This window comes from Bombus impatiens, unplaced genomic scaffold (assembly GCF_000188095.3).
Source record: "Bombus impatiens unplaced genomic scaffold, BIMP_2.2 scf_0317, whole genome shotgun sequence".
NCBI lineage: Eukaryota > Metazoa > Arthropoda > Insecta > Hymenoptera > Apidae > Bombus > Bombus impatiens.
The window spans coordinates 2,624,956-2,639,481 of record NT_176736.1 but is presented as its reverse complement, the minus strand read 5'-3'; the positions used below and the strand labels follow the sequence as shown (position 1 = coordinate 2,639,481).

General features: G+C 29.7%; 4 protein-coding genes and 2 long non-coding RNA genes across 8 annotated transcripts; 1 reads left to right on the top strand and 5 right to left on the bottom strand.

The window, feature by feature from the left end:
* The first annotated feature begins 58 nt into the window (after positions 1–58).
* On the top strand, positions 59–11,674 carry LOC100741545 (kinesin-like protein KIF14). Of its 2 annotated transcripts, XM_003489038.4 has the most exons (12): positions 59–452; positions 530–1,081; positions 1,165–1,708; positions 1,793–2,020; positions 2,102–2,230; positions 8,227–8,387; positions 8,626–8,826; positions 9,039–9,311; positions 9,806–9,878; positions 9,948–10,117; positions 10,198–10,660; positions 10,733–11,673. In XM_003489038.4, the coding sequence occupies exons 1-12, from the start codon at positions 346–348 to the stop codon at positions 11,450–11,452; spliced, it is 3,621 nt and encodes a 1,206-aa protein (XP_003489086.1). In that variant the 5' UTR covers positions 59–345; the 3' UTR covers positions 11,453–11,673. The 2 variants fall into 2 exon arrangements, with proteins under 2 accessions (XP_003489086.1, XP_012240372.1); XM_012384949.3 differs by lacking the exon at positions 9,039–9,311 and having other exon boundaries at positions 10,733–11,674.
* On the bottom strand, positions 2,265–6,439 carry LOC100741667. The gene is made up of 2 exons (XM_003489039.4): positions 5,743–6,439; positions 2,265–3,462 (listed from the first exon to the last, which is right to left on the bottom strand). The coding sequence occupies exons 1-2, from the start codon at positions 5,843–5,845 to the stop codon at positions 3,170–3,172; spliced, it is 396 nt and encodes a 131-aa protein (XP_003489087.1). The 5' UTR covers positions 5,846–6,439; the 3' UTR covers positions 2,265–3,169.
* On the bottom strand, positions 4,219–5,736 carry LOC117151592. Its single transcript, XR_004461617.1, has 2 exons — positions 4,510–5,736; positions 4,219–4,365 (listed from the first exon to the last, which is right to left on the bottom strand). It is a non-coding gene; the product is annotated as an uncharacterized LOC117151592 (long non-coding RNA).
* On the bottom strand, positions 8,375–9,240 carry LOC117151591. The gene is made up of 2 exons (XR_004461616.1): positions 9,101–9,240; positions 8,375–8,819 (listed from the first exon to the last, which is right to left on the bottom strand). It is a non-coding gene; the product is annotated as an uncharacterized LOC117151591 (long non-coding RNA).
* LOC100741426 (pyridine nucleotide-disulfide oxidoreductase domain-containing protein 1) lies at positions 9,351–13,669 on the bottom strand. Of its 2 annotated transcripts, XM_012384951.3 has the most exons (3): positions 13,539–13,669; positions 11,800–13,457; positions 9,351–9,526 (listed from the first exon to the last, which is right to left on the bottom strand). In XM_012384951.3, the coding sequence occupies exon 2, from the start codon at positions 13,269–13,271 to the stop codon at positions 11,838–11,840; it is 1,434 nt and encodes a 477-aa protein (XP_012240374.1). In that variant the 5' UTR covers positions 13,272–13,457; positions 13,539–13,669; the 3' UTR covers positions 9,351–9,526; positions 11,800–11,837. The 2 variants fall into 2 exon arrangements, with proteins under 2 accessions (XP_012240374.1, XP_003489085.1); XM_003489037.4 differs by lacking the exon at positions 9,351–9,526 and having other exon boundaries at positions 11,789–13,457.
* LOC105680689 (28S ribosomal protein S18b, mitochondrial) lies at positions 13,331–14,172 on the bottom strand. Its single transcript, XM_012384894.1, has 5 exons — positions 14,107–14,172; positions 13,909–14,044; positions 13,743–13,840; positions 13,539–13,669; positions 13,331–13,457 (listed from the first exon to the last, which is right to left on the bottom strand). The coding sequence occupies exons 1-5, from the start codon at positions 14,170–14,172 to the stop codon at positions 13,331–13,333; spliced, it is 558 nt and encodes a 185-aa protein (XP_012240317.1).
* Between the last annotated feature and the right edge of the window lie 354 nt (positions 14,173–14,526).

Genomic DNA, 14,526 nt, shown 5'->3' with positions numbered 1-14,526 from the left:
ATAAATTCAAAATTCAAAAGATGGTTACAAAAATAGTTAAGATATTATATTTTAACTAAAATATTAATAAATCAATCAGTTTTAAAGCCAAAGTTTGTTGTTAATGTATGAACAATCGGCGTTAGTATCGAACCATTAAGCACAATATAATTCTTAAAGTTTATGTCAGTTTTATATTGTTATTACGAAAAAATTCGTTACAAAAAATCCAAACTGTGACGAACTGGTGAATATCCTCCCAAATAGTCCATGTGAACTGTCAAAGAACAGAATTTGAGGAGGTTAGTTGAGAGGAAAGCAAATCTTATCGTACTGATGGTGTTTAGTTAAAGAAATTCCACCATTATGTCACATAATACTTTAAAATCTATGGGACATGGATTTTGTGATGCCATTTTTTCAAGTTCGCCTATTAATTTCGATAAGGAGAATATAAACTCTTTAAATGAGAAGTGAGATTTTTTTTATATTAATACATTTAACAAAAATCAAAAGCTATTATATATTAATTTTTTTTATTATTTTGTAGGGAAGGAACATGTTCTGATATACTTGATACACCTCAAAGAGGAGTCCAAAATGTTACTGAAAATAAATGTTTAAAACTTGAAAAGCGTAAAATATTACTTGACAATGATACTGAAAATTTGAAATCAACAAATATACCTTATACTATAAATCTGTCTCACTCAAAGTCTATAAATACATTTCAAAGAAAACAAGTTTTATTTCCTGAATATGCAGCATCTGATTCAAAGTATAAAACCTCTACGAAAACAATGTCTACAACTTCAATGAATGAAAAGACTTTAACCATGCATTCTTGTACTCCCAAACAATATAAAATTCATACTACTACAAGCAATTCAAAAATAAATATCTTGCCTCCAAATAAAACACCTGTAAAACGTTATTTTAGTGACAACATTTTATCACAAGCTACTCCTGACTGTTTTAATGTTGTTCAAGTTGAAACACCATGTGGTAAATCAAACGATATTGGTATTGAAGATCAAACTGTATATGAAGGAGAAAATAGTAATTTGACTGTAGGTATACGTGTTAGACCTTTGAATACAAAGTAAGTTATTAAATTCTTATACCAAGAGCTTTTCTTTAGGTAGTACTATGATTTAATATTTTTTCTATTCTTTATTGTTTCAGAGAACTAAATGATTCAAAAGTTATATCAGTCGTACAAGTAAATGGTCAAAATATTATTGTCACTTGTGAATCTGTTCAACATACTTTCACATATGACCATTGCTTTATATCATCAATAGATGCATCAGAACCTAGTTATGCTAATCAGGAAATTGTATTTAAAAATATGGTTTTACCACTAGTACAAAATGCTTTTGAAGGGTATAATGTTTGTTTATTTGCTTATGGACAAACAGGCTCTGGTAAAAGTTATAGCATGATGGGTCAAGAATCTGCACAAAATAATACAATACCACATGAAGCAATTGGTATTATTCCAAGATTTTGTCAAGAAATATTTACGAGGGCATCTATTAATACGAATACTAAAACTACAGTAGAGATTAGTTATTTTGAAATTTATAATGAAAAAATACACGATCTTTTAACAAATGTTAACAGTGGAGTAAAAAGGGCTCCTCTTAAAGTAAGAGAACATCCTGTATTTGGACCATATATTGTTGATTTAAGTCAACATTGCGTACAAAATTACAAAGATTTGCAGGTATGTTTATAATATAAGTTGTAATTGCGTCTGTTGTAAGATTATTTGTTGATTATTAAATTGTTATAAATATATTTCTCTTAGACTTGGCTCAAGGTAGGCAATTCACAACGAGCTACAGCAGCAACTGGAATGAATGAAAAGAGTTCAAGATCTCATAGTATATTTAGTATCATATTAACACAAACCCAAAAAAATAATCAATTAAATAATGAATCTGTGGATGCTAGTCGACGTAGTAAAATTAATTTAGTAGATTTAGCAGGTAGTGAAAGACTGAGTCAAACTTGTGCAAGCGGTGACAGATTAAAGGTACGTCATATTACATTTAATTGCTTGATTATAGTCTGGTAATTTTATTCATATAATAATAAAATTAATTGTACTCCAAAGGAAGGAGTGTCTATTAATAAATCATTGCTTACATTGGGAAAAGTAATCGCATCCTTGGCTGAAAACACAAGTAATCGTAAACGAGGTTTTGTTCCATATCGTGAATCTGTTCTTACATGGCTGCTAAAGGTAAGTGTTATTAAGTCACTGACACAAGATTCGTCATAAGTAAATAATTTTTTTTATTGAATCTTCAATGACAAAGTTCTTTGTTGTAACAGTCATTAAAGCTGTTATGGCTTTTATGGTTTTAATGATTAGTGAATCATTACTTATGTATATGATTTCTTTTCTTATACAATATACAGAAAACTTAAGTTAGGTTTACTTTATTTTTGAAGATGTATTTTTTTATATAACTTTATGTACATATTCAGTCTTATAAATTATTCAATTCTTCATTGAATATCTAGTTAATCTACTTTTCTTAAATATTAAAGCATTTCTGAAATAGTATAAATATATGTCAATTTATAGTTTAATGCAGTTCATATTAACTGTAAATGCAATTATTGGTTATGCTAGATTTTGGAAAAAAAAAGATAGATAATATTATCAGTTACTTCATAACCTTGTCTTACTCATGTACAGAATAACACATTATAAAAAATTGTTAGGATATACATATATTATGTACTTGATTGATGATTTTTTGCGATATTTGTATAAAATATTTCAATATATGTATCATTTAAAATAATACCTAAACTACTAATTTCATTAATATATAGAAAATGTTCTTTTTAATATTATTTTAAAAAATCAGTAAATTGTGCATTATATCAAATAGCAGAAGAGATATAAAATAACATAAATTATTCATTATACAGGTTTTGAACATGTAAAATTGTTACAAATACAAATATAAACTTAAAATTTTTCGTTCTACGAAAAAAGTATTTAAAGGTAAATAACATTTGAAATCATCACATCATAATATGATATATGTATCATAGAAGTTTGGTACAATAATTCTGCATTCCTTATATACGAGGTACGTCTGTTTCGGTATCAATTTCTGGAAACCATATTAAAATGCTAAAACATGAATAAGTAAACATTCTATTTCTATTTGACGTTTTTTGTTATGTTATCCATTTTTATACATCCGTTATTTTCTAAAACTTTCTTTGACGTTTTCTTATCAGTTTTCGTGATTCCTTCTTTAGTGTCTGTGCAGTCACGTTCTTCTTCTTCTTCGTGAATTTCTTGACAAGAATTCCTTCGCGATTTCTCTCGTATATAAGCCGCGAGACTTCTTCTCTTGTTCTCGCGGCACAAGTAACAATTTTCTTTCGAAAGTGCTTTTTGTTCATGGTGTTGTTGTGGCAATCGTTGAGAATGAACTTGTGTTGTCTTACCTGAAAGATAATTTTCTTTTTCCATTGTATTCTATTTTTATTACTTTATTTTCTATTATTATTTCATTTAAAATTTTATTATTTCGGGAAAAATAAAATATTTGTTAAATACGCAACATCTTTTTTGTTTGAAACTAAGATTTCTTTTGTCAACTTTTTGTCAACTTCTATAATCAATGGCGTTTTCACCTCAAAATATTTTTTTATTGTTAATCCTGGCTAAGGTTTAACGATTTTTTGAAAGGTAACTCCGTGCGTTGTTGCACGTAGCTAATCTGCTGACCTAACTCGTGGTTCTTGAGTCATTCTCAACCCGAAAGATATGTTATAATTGTCTCCCGTGAATGAAGTAACGTGATGCGTTACACGTATTGCATGAAACTCATGTGTTCAAAGAAAACTATTACGACGAAAATTATGTTAGTAAAGTATAACAATGACGAAAAATAATTATTGAAGATAAAAGAACCAATAGATAAAAATTTGATAACCAAGATCGTAATATTTTGTACGGGCAGTAAAAAAGATACCTTGATAAGATAAAAGTAATGCAGAATCATCATATATCTTTCTAGTCCTATTCGAATTCTATTATTGATTCTGTTATTTTTTCATTGCATTGATAGATTGCTAGAAAAATTGATAGATTGAATTTATATCAAAATAGATGTGTCCCTTCCGGTAAGTTCATTATAGCATTTCGTAAATCAATTGCATAAGATTTCATCTAAAAATGCGTGAATAATCGAGAGTTTCTCTACACACAACGCGAAGCATTCCTGCACATACAAATGCAGAATCTGTTATTGCAAATAGAATAAAAGGATCATTCATCTCTGTTTATTCTCGTTAATGTGTCATGCTGGTTTCAAAAGATATTTTTAGATCTATGTATCTTTTTACCTCCATGCATATATAAATATATATATTAGACTATTTTATTCAATAACAAGCCGTAGCAAAATATAAGTAATCGCAAGTATGATAACTATAACGCTATTATTATATCTATTACAATGGAATTGATCTAGCATATTATATTACAACCTTCACCGTATTTGTTATCGTAACGACGCAAACATGTTTTTCGTGTTTACTATTTAACTTGTTTTGATGCTACGTTCTTCTTTTGATCATACATACATATATAATTTTCAGAAATATGTAATTTATATGCATTTCCAAAATTTCATTAAGAAGACAATTGACGCAATGAAATAGAATACGAAGCTTTTCCGATGATACCAATTCTTTTGTACTATTCTCACTATTTTACGTTGTGCGTAATATGACGTTTTTCGAATTGCGATAATGATAGTTTCAAAGCCTAATATATGATAAATAATGCGGAGGACTGCCTTCAGGCAACCAATTCCTCACAACGATAACGCAAAGGGAGGGGCAACTACGTTGCACAGAAATATCTAAGAGTTATCTTACACGTATACACCGGCATCGATTAAAAATATATAAATCATTTTTCTCAATTGAATCTTGAAATTCCTTATTATCATATTAATTAGAACACCGAATAATCATTCGATAGATGAATTGTAACAATTTTATGCAATCGATTATTTGTTATTATTGAATTGTTTAATTGATTTATGTTTTGATCATTTCTGTTGAAATCTTTATTTTACTCTAAGAAGAAAAATAAGCATTTGTTGAAACATATCACAGATCAGGATAGATGAATGCACGTACATTTTACGGATTAATAGTTCGAAATCGGGAGTCAACTTAAATACTTTCAAAATACTTATAAACTTTCATTAGTAAAGACAGGTTGTATTTTTTGTCGCATATTTCGAAGTTTTTAAATACGGAAAGTAAGCGATAAAAATGACAACGTACATAAACATTAATCATTGGTGTAGTATGATATCATATGAATAAGGGACATAAAGGGAAAACACCGTTCACGAGATGTCAGCAAATAATATTAATTTCTCGAGTTAGATTATTCAAATGCTGAGAACCGTGGAAAACAATATAGCATATACCAGTATATCATACCAATATATCATAGCAAATACCAATAATGATCGCGTGAAATTAGAATAAATGAAGTTATATATAGTAAATAACGAAATGATATTTATCGTGATGTTCATTAATGAAAATTTAATTATAATATCTGTCTAGAGAAGAACGATAACAAAGTGATCATTATAGATCCTCAATATTATCTCTTCTTCCCTTCTTTTCTCTTTAGTAAGGAAGTTGTCATATGTGAGTATATAAAAAGTGATTCATTTTCATATGATTGAGACGTACCACAATTAAAATAATCTTTATTCCACGGCTGCTCGTAGTCCCGATACTGAGGAGCTCTAAAGTAACCATAGGTCAAGATTTCGGGAACGTAGACTAAATCCATCGTTCTAATCCGAGGTATCTTCGAGAATAATTAGATTCAGAATTTATTCTCTTCGTAGAAATTTTCGTATATATCTTCCTTCTTTCTTGATACTTTCAATCAACTCTTGACGTATGTCTTAATCCGCTTTTTTTTCTATCCTTTCAGTTTATAATGAAACCCGCTGACGCGAGTTTGCACTGATTTTCTAAAACGCAGCTAAAACTCGTTTTACCAGTAAAATTTGCTAGGTATCCTTGTTTCCGGTTTTCTTTCTTTCACCAGTTGAGAACAACTTATTGATAGACTATCGAATTCGTGTTATTACATATTACTCAAGAAGAAGAAAGAGAGGAAAAAGCAGCGACCGCTAAAAAACAAGACAACGTTGTGCTCGAATTGCTGTGGTGTTTTACTTTGAACTAAAGAAGTACTGACGCTGAGCATGCAATGTTTATGAGTCGGTTATTCCCTCTCCATCGGATCTTGTTTCTCCTCTCCTCTCAGTTGTTACCGTACGCCCTTCAACTCAGCGCTTTGCCCCTCCTTTTCCTCCAATCACCTTTGCGAATTTCTTATTCATTTTGCGATTGTTGAACGCATTTCCCGCGCTTATTCATCTATGACATTGTCTCACGAATTTCTTAATCTGATCTTGTACAACTTTAACACGGTCTATTTCTTGTGGTGGTCAAGGTATGACCGTTAAATAAGTTTCTCTCTTCAATTCTCTACGCCGTTTTTTTTATCGTTCATTATATATGTACATATACTTGGCTTTTAGGATGTTATTTTATAAGAGATAAGAAACAACGTTGCTATTGTATGTTTGAAGGCTATTATTAGGAATCGTCATTAACACGTCAATAATACCTTACTATGTACTTGTAGAGAATTGTATAACGGTAATATTAGCTAATGTTTATTTTATGCCTCACCATAAAACGCAGTACGTCGTAAATGCTTACTAATCTCCAGAATCTTGTTGAAAGCGTAAAGAACTGTTTTTCCGATAATTATTATCCTATGATATAAGCATATCTTTCATGTTATAAACGCAAGTTCGTATAATAATACAATTTGCTCATTTATTATCAAGCATTTAGCGATTAGAAAAGGGGAGGGGGGGATATTGAAGTATATTTTACGTAAAATTTTATTTTATCGTGAAAACAAGATTATTTAAATAGTTATCACTTATGAAAGCATTGTTGTTTTCAAAGTAGCAAATATGATCCAATAATTATTATTGTTGGATAGAATTTGTTTTATAACGAGATTTATCATGTAATTAAGTGAAACAAATATATACATTGGTAATATGTAGGTATTATTTCTCTACCAAACAATCGTATATTGTGAGTTATTTTTCAAATAATAGCAACTATGAACAGAAATAAAGTCTCCTTTACTGATAACATTGAATAAGGTGCAATAAAAAGTTTTTTGCCGTATCAAACCTTGAAGAAAGATGCGCAGTTAGAAGATATTAATTTTTTTGTTATCTTAAGAATAAAATGAAATGAATAACGTAAAAAAAGGATTGTGACATATAGATATTTTATGTATAGATGCATTTGTTTTGTCATAATTATAAACTGATAATTATATTTTGATTATATCTTGATCAGAGACTTTTGTTCAAGTGTAGTTCAAGTGCGGTTCAAGTGCTTAAATTGATAATGATGAGATATGAAAAATAGTACTCTAACAAATTTTTTAAATTATTCGGTTCTGTCCAACATCGTCGATTAATTAACGATGCATGTTGCTTCAATAAGTTTTATTGACAATGAATAAAGCCTTGCAATAAAATCTAAAAATTAAATAGATAATAAATAGATAAATAGATTGAAGATAAAGATGTATAAGACTTTTTTCACTGTTGAATCATTGTATGATGACTTAGCACGTCCTTGTGTATACGTACTATTGAGGAATTTGATGTTCTATCTGATGTCTTATCGTTTATTAATTATATCAGGATAACATTGAGAAACATAAACGTCAAGGTGTGATCGATAACAGTGTAAGTATTACTTAGGAAAGATTAAATCGCAATCTGTCTTAACCGAGCGTGTGTTGTCTTATCATGCAGAATACTGATAATGATTATTTATGCGCAAAAGAATCGAGATTAAGTTAGATAAAACGAGTAAAACACTTGCAAAGCTAACAATGTCATTTCTTTAGCTCTACAATTTAATTACGACGAATCAATACAACTGAGATTTGACACTCGTTTAATTAAGTATTATGCAGTTCAATGACTTCATTTTGTTTTCTATGTACATTGGAACTTGTCTTTTTCAGAGTTTCTACGTTCCCTTATATTTATTAGAAACTGTTAGGTTCCCTTTTTCCAACATATTTTTTAAACTTTTATCCTTTTTTAAACATAGGAAAGCCTCGGAGGAAATTCAAGAACAGCAATGCTTGGAACAGTATCACCAGCTAATATACACATAGAAGAGACGCTTGCAACACTCCGATATGCTTGTCAAGCTCGAGCCATTGTTAATCGTGTTCGAATCAATGAAGATCCACATGAGAAATTAATTCGGTAATATATTCTTCATGAATGAACAACTAATAATTCATTATTACATTCAATAAAATATAACAGATTTCCTCCCAATATGAATATAATAAATCGAACGTTCGTGTATAAAATAAGTCTTCCACTTCGGGACAGATAAACAAAAGAATATCATTAAATATTATCGATACAGTTTTTCCAGTTTGCAACAAGCCTAACCTAAAGCTTTTAATTTTAAATATAATTGTGATCTCTCTCTTAGGGAATTGAAAGCGGAAGTATTGCGATTGCGCGGTGTACGTGAAGGATACGAAAAGCAACTTGGTATTCTTCCACGTCGTCTTCTCGATTCCGTCCCACCGGTTAACCAAAATAACGATGAAATTAAGCAGAAACAACAAGAAATTGATAAATTAAGGCACCAGCTAAAGAAGACTGAAGAACAACTTGCGATTACTGAAATGTAAGTTAATATCAACGTAAGCTGTTATAGCTATTTTAGAGCATTGATTACAACAATTCGGAACAATCAAATTGTTTCAATGAGTAATTATCTATGATCATTATTAATATAATGTAGTTCCTATAATAAATGTTTCGTCACATTGTTCCGGAAACAGATCGGAGGATGTTTACCAATTGAAGATTTGAATATTTAGCTACATGTAATTGCAGGACTTGGCAAATGAAATTGCGGGATACCGAGGAAAAGAAAAATTCTGAAATAAAGTACTTACGTCGCTGTGGTATCGCTATTGAACTCGATTTTCGTGAGAAGGATAAGCAACCTTGTCTTATAAATCTCGCGGCCGATCCTATGTTATCTGGTACGCTTTTGTATCTCATTCCTCCAGGACTTGTTCGTATCGGAAAAAATTCAGGTTGTCAGAACTTTTCCGAACATTTGGATATCATGTTGGATGGACCACTGGTTAGGCCTTTACACTGGTTAGTTATTGGATCGGTTGGTTCGATGACTTGAAAGGATGCGGTTGTTGGTCTTGTTTCTGTTTTTCACTTTTGTTCCTCTTTTTCCCTTCTGTGCTCGTTTTTCAGCTTGACGCTTATGAATTATGTTGGAGGAAACTATTTTACTTTGTTTTTGTTCCCTTCTCCTATCTACCTCTCACGAGTGCATGTTCTTCACGGGCTTTCCTCGCGATCTATTTAACATCGTCCAAAATAATATTGTAATTAATCTGTTTGGTTAAAAAAATTTGCATGGCAGTATTTAATTATTTAGTTGTCACTGTATAGTATAATGATCCCGAAACGATTCCAAATACATTTTCATCGTGTTTATGAGCATGAAATGCTAATCATTTACGTTTGATGGAAAGATATGTCAAATATAATTGAAATTATTTATATATGCACCAATTTTAATAAATTATTTTAGATAGATAATTTTAATGGTTATCGATTTTTTATACGTTCAACAGTACTATTGAAAACAGTAATGGGAAACTTATATTATCATCAGAAATGGAAGGAGATACGTTCGTGAATGGACAGGTATAATATATTTTATGTTTATGATCTTATTTTATTTTTATCATTATTAAATTATTTATCATATCGTAGGTGGTAACTGGCAAAGTTATTTTAAAACATGGTGATCGATTAGTAATTGGCGGCAATCATTATTTTAAAGTCTCAAGTCCTTATGATGAACATAGCAATATACAAATTTCAGCGCAGGCTGTAGACTATGAATTTGCTCATCAAGAAATTCTAAAAGTGCAAGAAGAAAAGTACGAATTTTTAATAGCTCTTTTTATTCAATGTGCGTGATTAAAAAGTATTTAACGTTATGTTACTTTTCATTCAATAGATTAAGGGCAGAGTTAGAAGAAAGTAAACAGAAAGCAATAAAAGAATTAGAAAATGCTAAACGAGAAGTTGAAATGCAATTGGGATCGCAAAAATTATCGTATGAACGTAAAATCGAAATTCTTGGTTCCACGGTCCAAGAGCAGAAACTCGCATTGGAACAAATTCATCAAAAGAAGAAAGAATTAGAATTGGAAAAAGAATTACTCGAAAACGAAGTTGAGACAAATAATAGATTAAAACAAATACAAATAGATCAAAAAAAAGTTAGCGTCGCGCCATATAAATCTAATTTCTTACAAGAACTGGAAAGCATTTTAAATGAAAGGGCGGCAGATGCCGAATTCGCTCTCAAAATGAAAGCTAGCGCAGAAGCAATAAGTGACGGTGGTATTAGCTTACATGAAATGCAAATATTGGTAAAAGAAGCTACCGAACGGTGTAGAGAAGTTGGTCTTAATTATGTAAGTATTTATTGCATAGATAGTAGTTAAAAAGATATATCTTTTCCATAAGTTTATTCGTTACATTTTTAGGAGTTTGATCAACAACAAATAATTGTTAATAAGAGTCTGAAACCTGTAGTTCGTATACGTAATAGAGATAGCATGAGAGAGACATTCTGGCAGTCAATGCGTTTTTTAGATTGGGTTCATCGTTTGCGAGACTATGATATAGAAGATTCAATAAAGGAGCTTTGTACATCAGAAGAAACTTGGGAACCCTATGAAAATACAGAAACTTTTGAGGACTCCCTAAATAATAGCCGAATTTCAATAAACATTACACCAGTAAAAAAGCATTTAAACGAAAGTCTACAACAACTCTCATTAGATACGTCCATACTTGGAAGTACATTAATTAACCAAACGTTTGATATTTCCAAAGATCAAGAAATCATAAATACGTGTCTTGTTCAGATGGAACTCGCTACAAAAACTTTACATAAATTATGCACTAGAAATGGTGGAATTCAGTCAGTTGCGGAATCACTTGATAATATGCAAAGTATCATTTGTAGTTTACGTGAAATTTTAGAAATAGAAGATATAAATAAATATTCCAATGAAAGTGTAACTCCTATGCAGAGTTTCAATAATAGTGTAATAGAAGATTCTGACACAAATTTGGCAGTTTCTAAAAATTACAATATAAAATCTGTTTCTCTGACAAAATCTACTTTACGCAATAGTATTAACGGTTTTGATAAGAAAAGTGTTAGATTTAATGATAAATTACAACAAGAATTAACCTAATGAAAATTAACATCATTACATAATATTTAACGTAATTAAATAAGATAACTATTTGTAGGGAGACTTAAAGCGTATATTAATAATATACTTTAAAGACATTAATTGGAACAAAAAATATATTTAGCTGCATTTATATGTAACTGTACCATTTTATTTCTTATTACTCATAAGGCGTTATGTAATATTTATATACATACATCCATACAAAATATTACAATATGAATATTTAACTATTGATTAAATTTTTATATGATCTGTAAAATTATAATAATATTACTCAACCAAAATTTAAGCAAGCATTTTCTAGATAAAGTATATTTTGTTAATATTAAGTTAGTGAAATATACCATATAGATCTATTGTTAAGTTGAATTCCTAGATACGGTTAATCAAAATAATCTTCAATATCAATATCAGGATTTAGTAAATCTTCTCCATAAATACTTAAATCCAATTGATTAAGTATTAAGTTTTCGCACATTTCTTCTAAATCAGTGTCTCCAATTAATACCGCTCCTTGCATTTTACCATTTTCTAGGATAAGTTTTATGTATTCTGTTCCCTGGGTCATTCGTAACAATATCTCATAATTGTTATCCAACTTTTGTCCATTATACAAACCAAGTAAAACCACTTTGTAACCAAAAAACTTAGTTACGTGGGTGAAAAGTTCAAAACAGAAATCTTGCAAAAATTCTTCATTTTTTAATTTAGAAACCATTGATTTTGCCGCATACCGTCCCATTTGATGTGCTTGAGTCCACAGCCTCATTTGAAACCAATGTTTTGCTAATTCCCACCCTGCACTACACACATCTCCAGCGGCATATATATCTTGTTTTGAAGTTTCCAATTTCCAATCTACCAGCAGCCCCCCATCTTCACTTTTTTTTATATCCTCCAAACCTACTATATCAGAATTTGGTATTACACCTGTTGCTGATACAACAAAGTCACAGCCAATAATTTTTCCATTTGTTAATTCAACATATATGGACCATTCTTCCATGGGATCAACTTCCTTTTGTTCTGATTTACTAAGAATTTTAATGATCTCACATTCATATTCTATTTGTACTTTTGCAGATTTAAGGAAAGTACCTTTTACATCAAAATTATTATGCCAATCTGGACCTAGAGCTGGTCCACCTGTTACAACTGATGTATTAGAGACAGTGTACCTCATTCTTTTAGTTAATGAACTAGCATTAGTATTTGTACATGGATCAGTTTTGTATACCTTATCCATAAAAAATTCTGCAGCCCCAGGATCAACAAATGTTGCAGAAATATGTTTATCTTTAATTACCCATATCATTTCAACACCATCTACTTCATTCACAAGTTCAGTAGCAATACCTCCATTTCCAACTATTACAATTCTTCTTGAATTTTTTATTTTTTGAGAAAATTGGAGAACTGATTCTGTATCTCTTATCCCTAGTATAAAATTATTATGTTCTTCTATCAGTTTTGGTCTAGCACCATTACAAAGACATAACATTTTATAGTTTATAATTCTTCCATTTCTAGTTTGCACTTGTTTATTTAAGCTATCTATTTGTATTACAAAATCATTAATAATTTTTAATGAATCATGTGCTTCCATCAAAACTGCTGCGTCCTTTTCTTCTATATCAAACTGCATTAATGTTTTACTAAGTGGAACTATATTTGTAACTGCTTTTATTAAGGGACTTGCTGTAATTAGGATGATTTTTTCCTCTGGAACAAGAAAGGCTATACTTTTAGCACAGGATACTCCTGCTATACCTCCACCTACTATTGCAAACGTACAGTTTATTTCTTCTTTATCCATTTTGCATGTTTTACTTTTTAAATGCAAATTCTTATAATTACAAGTTAAAGATTAATACATTAATTTTTCCATTCTGAGTAATCATAATATCTAAAGGGAACATCATATGAAAGTAAACCATATTCTTTCGCTTTCGTTATTGCTACACATAGATCTTTATAAGCCTTTTGACATATACCAGTATAACTGTAAATAAAGCAAAATAAACAATATCATTATATAGATATTTTCTTGCTGTACTTCTAATTTAGAAGAAGTTAAACTTACTTGTAACTTAAAATTTCTCCACTATGTTCAGAAATAAATTGTTTTAACAAATCAATATTGCGGTAATCAAGAATTAGATATTCATCCCTACATATCGGACATGGGCTACCAGTAGAAATTACACCACCTCTCTAAAAAATTTGTAGAATTATTTCAAGAAATAAAATAATAGAAGTTTTTTACTTATTTCTTAAAAGTACATACAATGCAAGTCCTTCGTGTTTTTTGGGGAGGAATTTGAGCTTTGAAATTTCTTCTATAATATTTCCAAACAGGATACTCTCCGTAGGTTTTCTTATAAGCTAAACAAGAAATTATAAATGTAATTAAAGTCATACTGAAACAAAACTAATGTTACGTAATTACGTACCACTACTTTTCAGATATTTCATGCTAATTTCTACAGGAATAACTTTAGTTCTATCTTTTGAAATAGGAACTGATTCATCATTAATATCGTTATCATATTTTATAAATGTAGGATGTATAAATTTCACGGGTATAACCTAAAAAATCGTTTAAAGCATTAAATGACCTTTAACAATGATTATCTCTTTGTGATCCTTACTTTCGGAGTTAAATTACTTCGTAAAAGAGATGCAGCAAATTGCAATTTATTCAATACTAATGGCATAATTTTTATTTTAAGCTAATTTTTCAGTTATATTATAAAGTATATCGCTGAACTATATGATATGGCGTATGATGCACGTTCGTATATACGACCGGAATTCCTCAACTTAAAAACGCTCAAACACAAAACATTATAACAGTTACTTAAATACTTACAAATCTATTAAATTTATATTATAATAAATTTATATTACATATTCTTATCCTTGTTTAAAATAGTTTGATATTAGTTGCTAGTAGTGACAAAATATTTCAAAAGATTAAATTATATAAATTTAATATAAAAGTAAAAATAATTTTGTTATTTCGAAAGAGATATATAATATATATGTGTAGTATTTCTTATTTATTATCA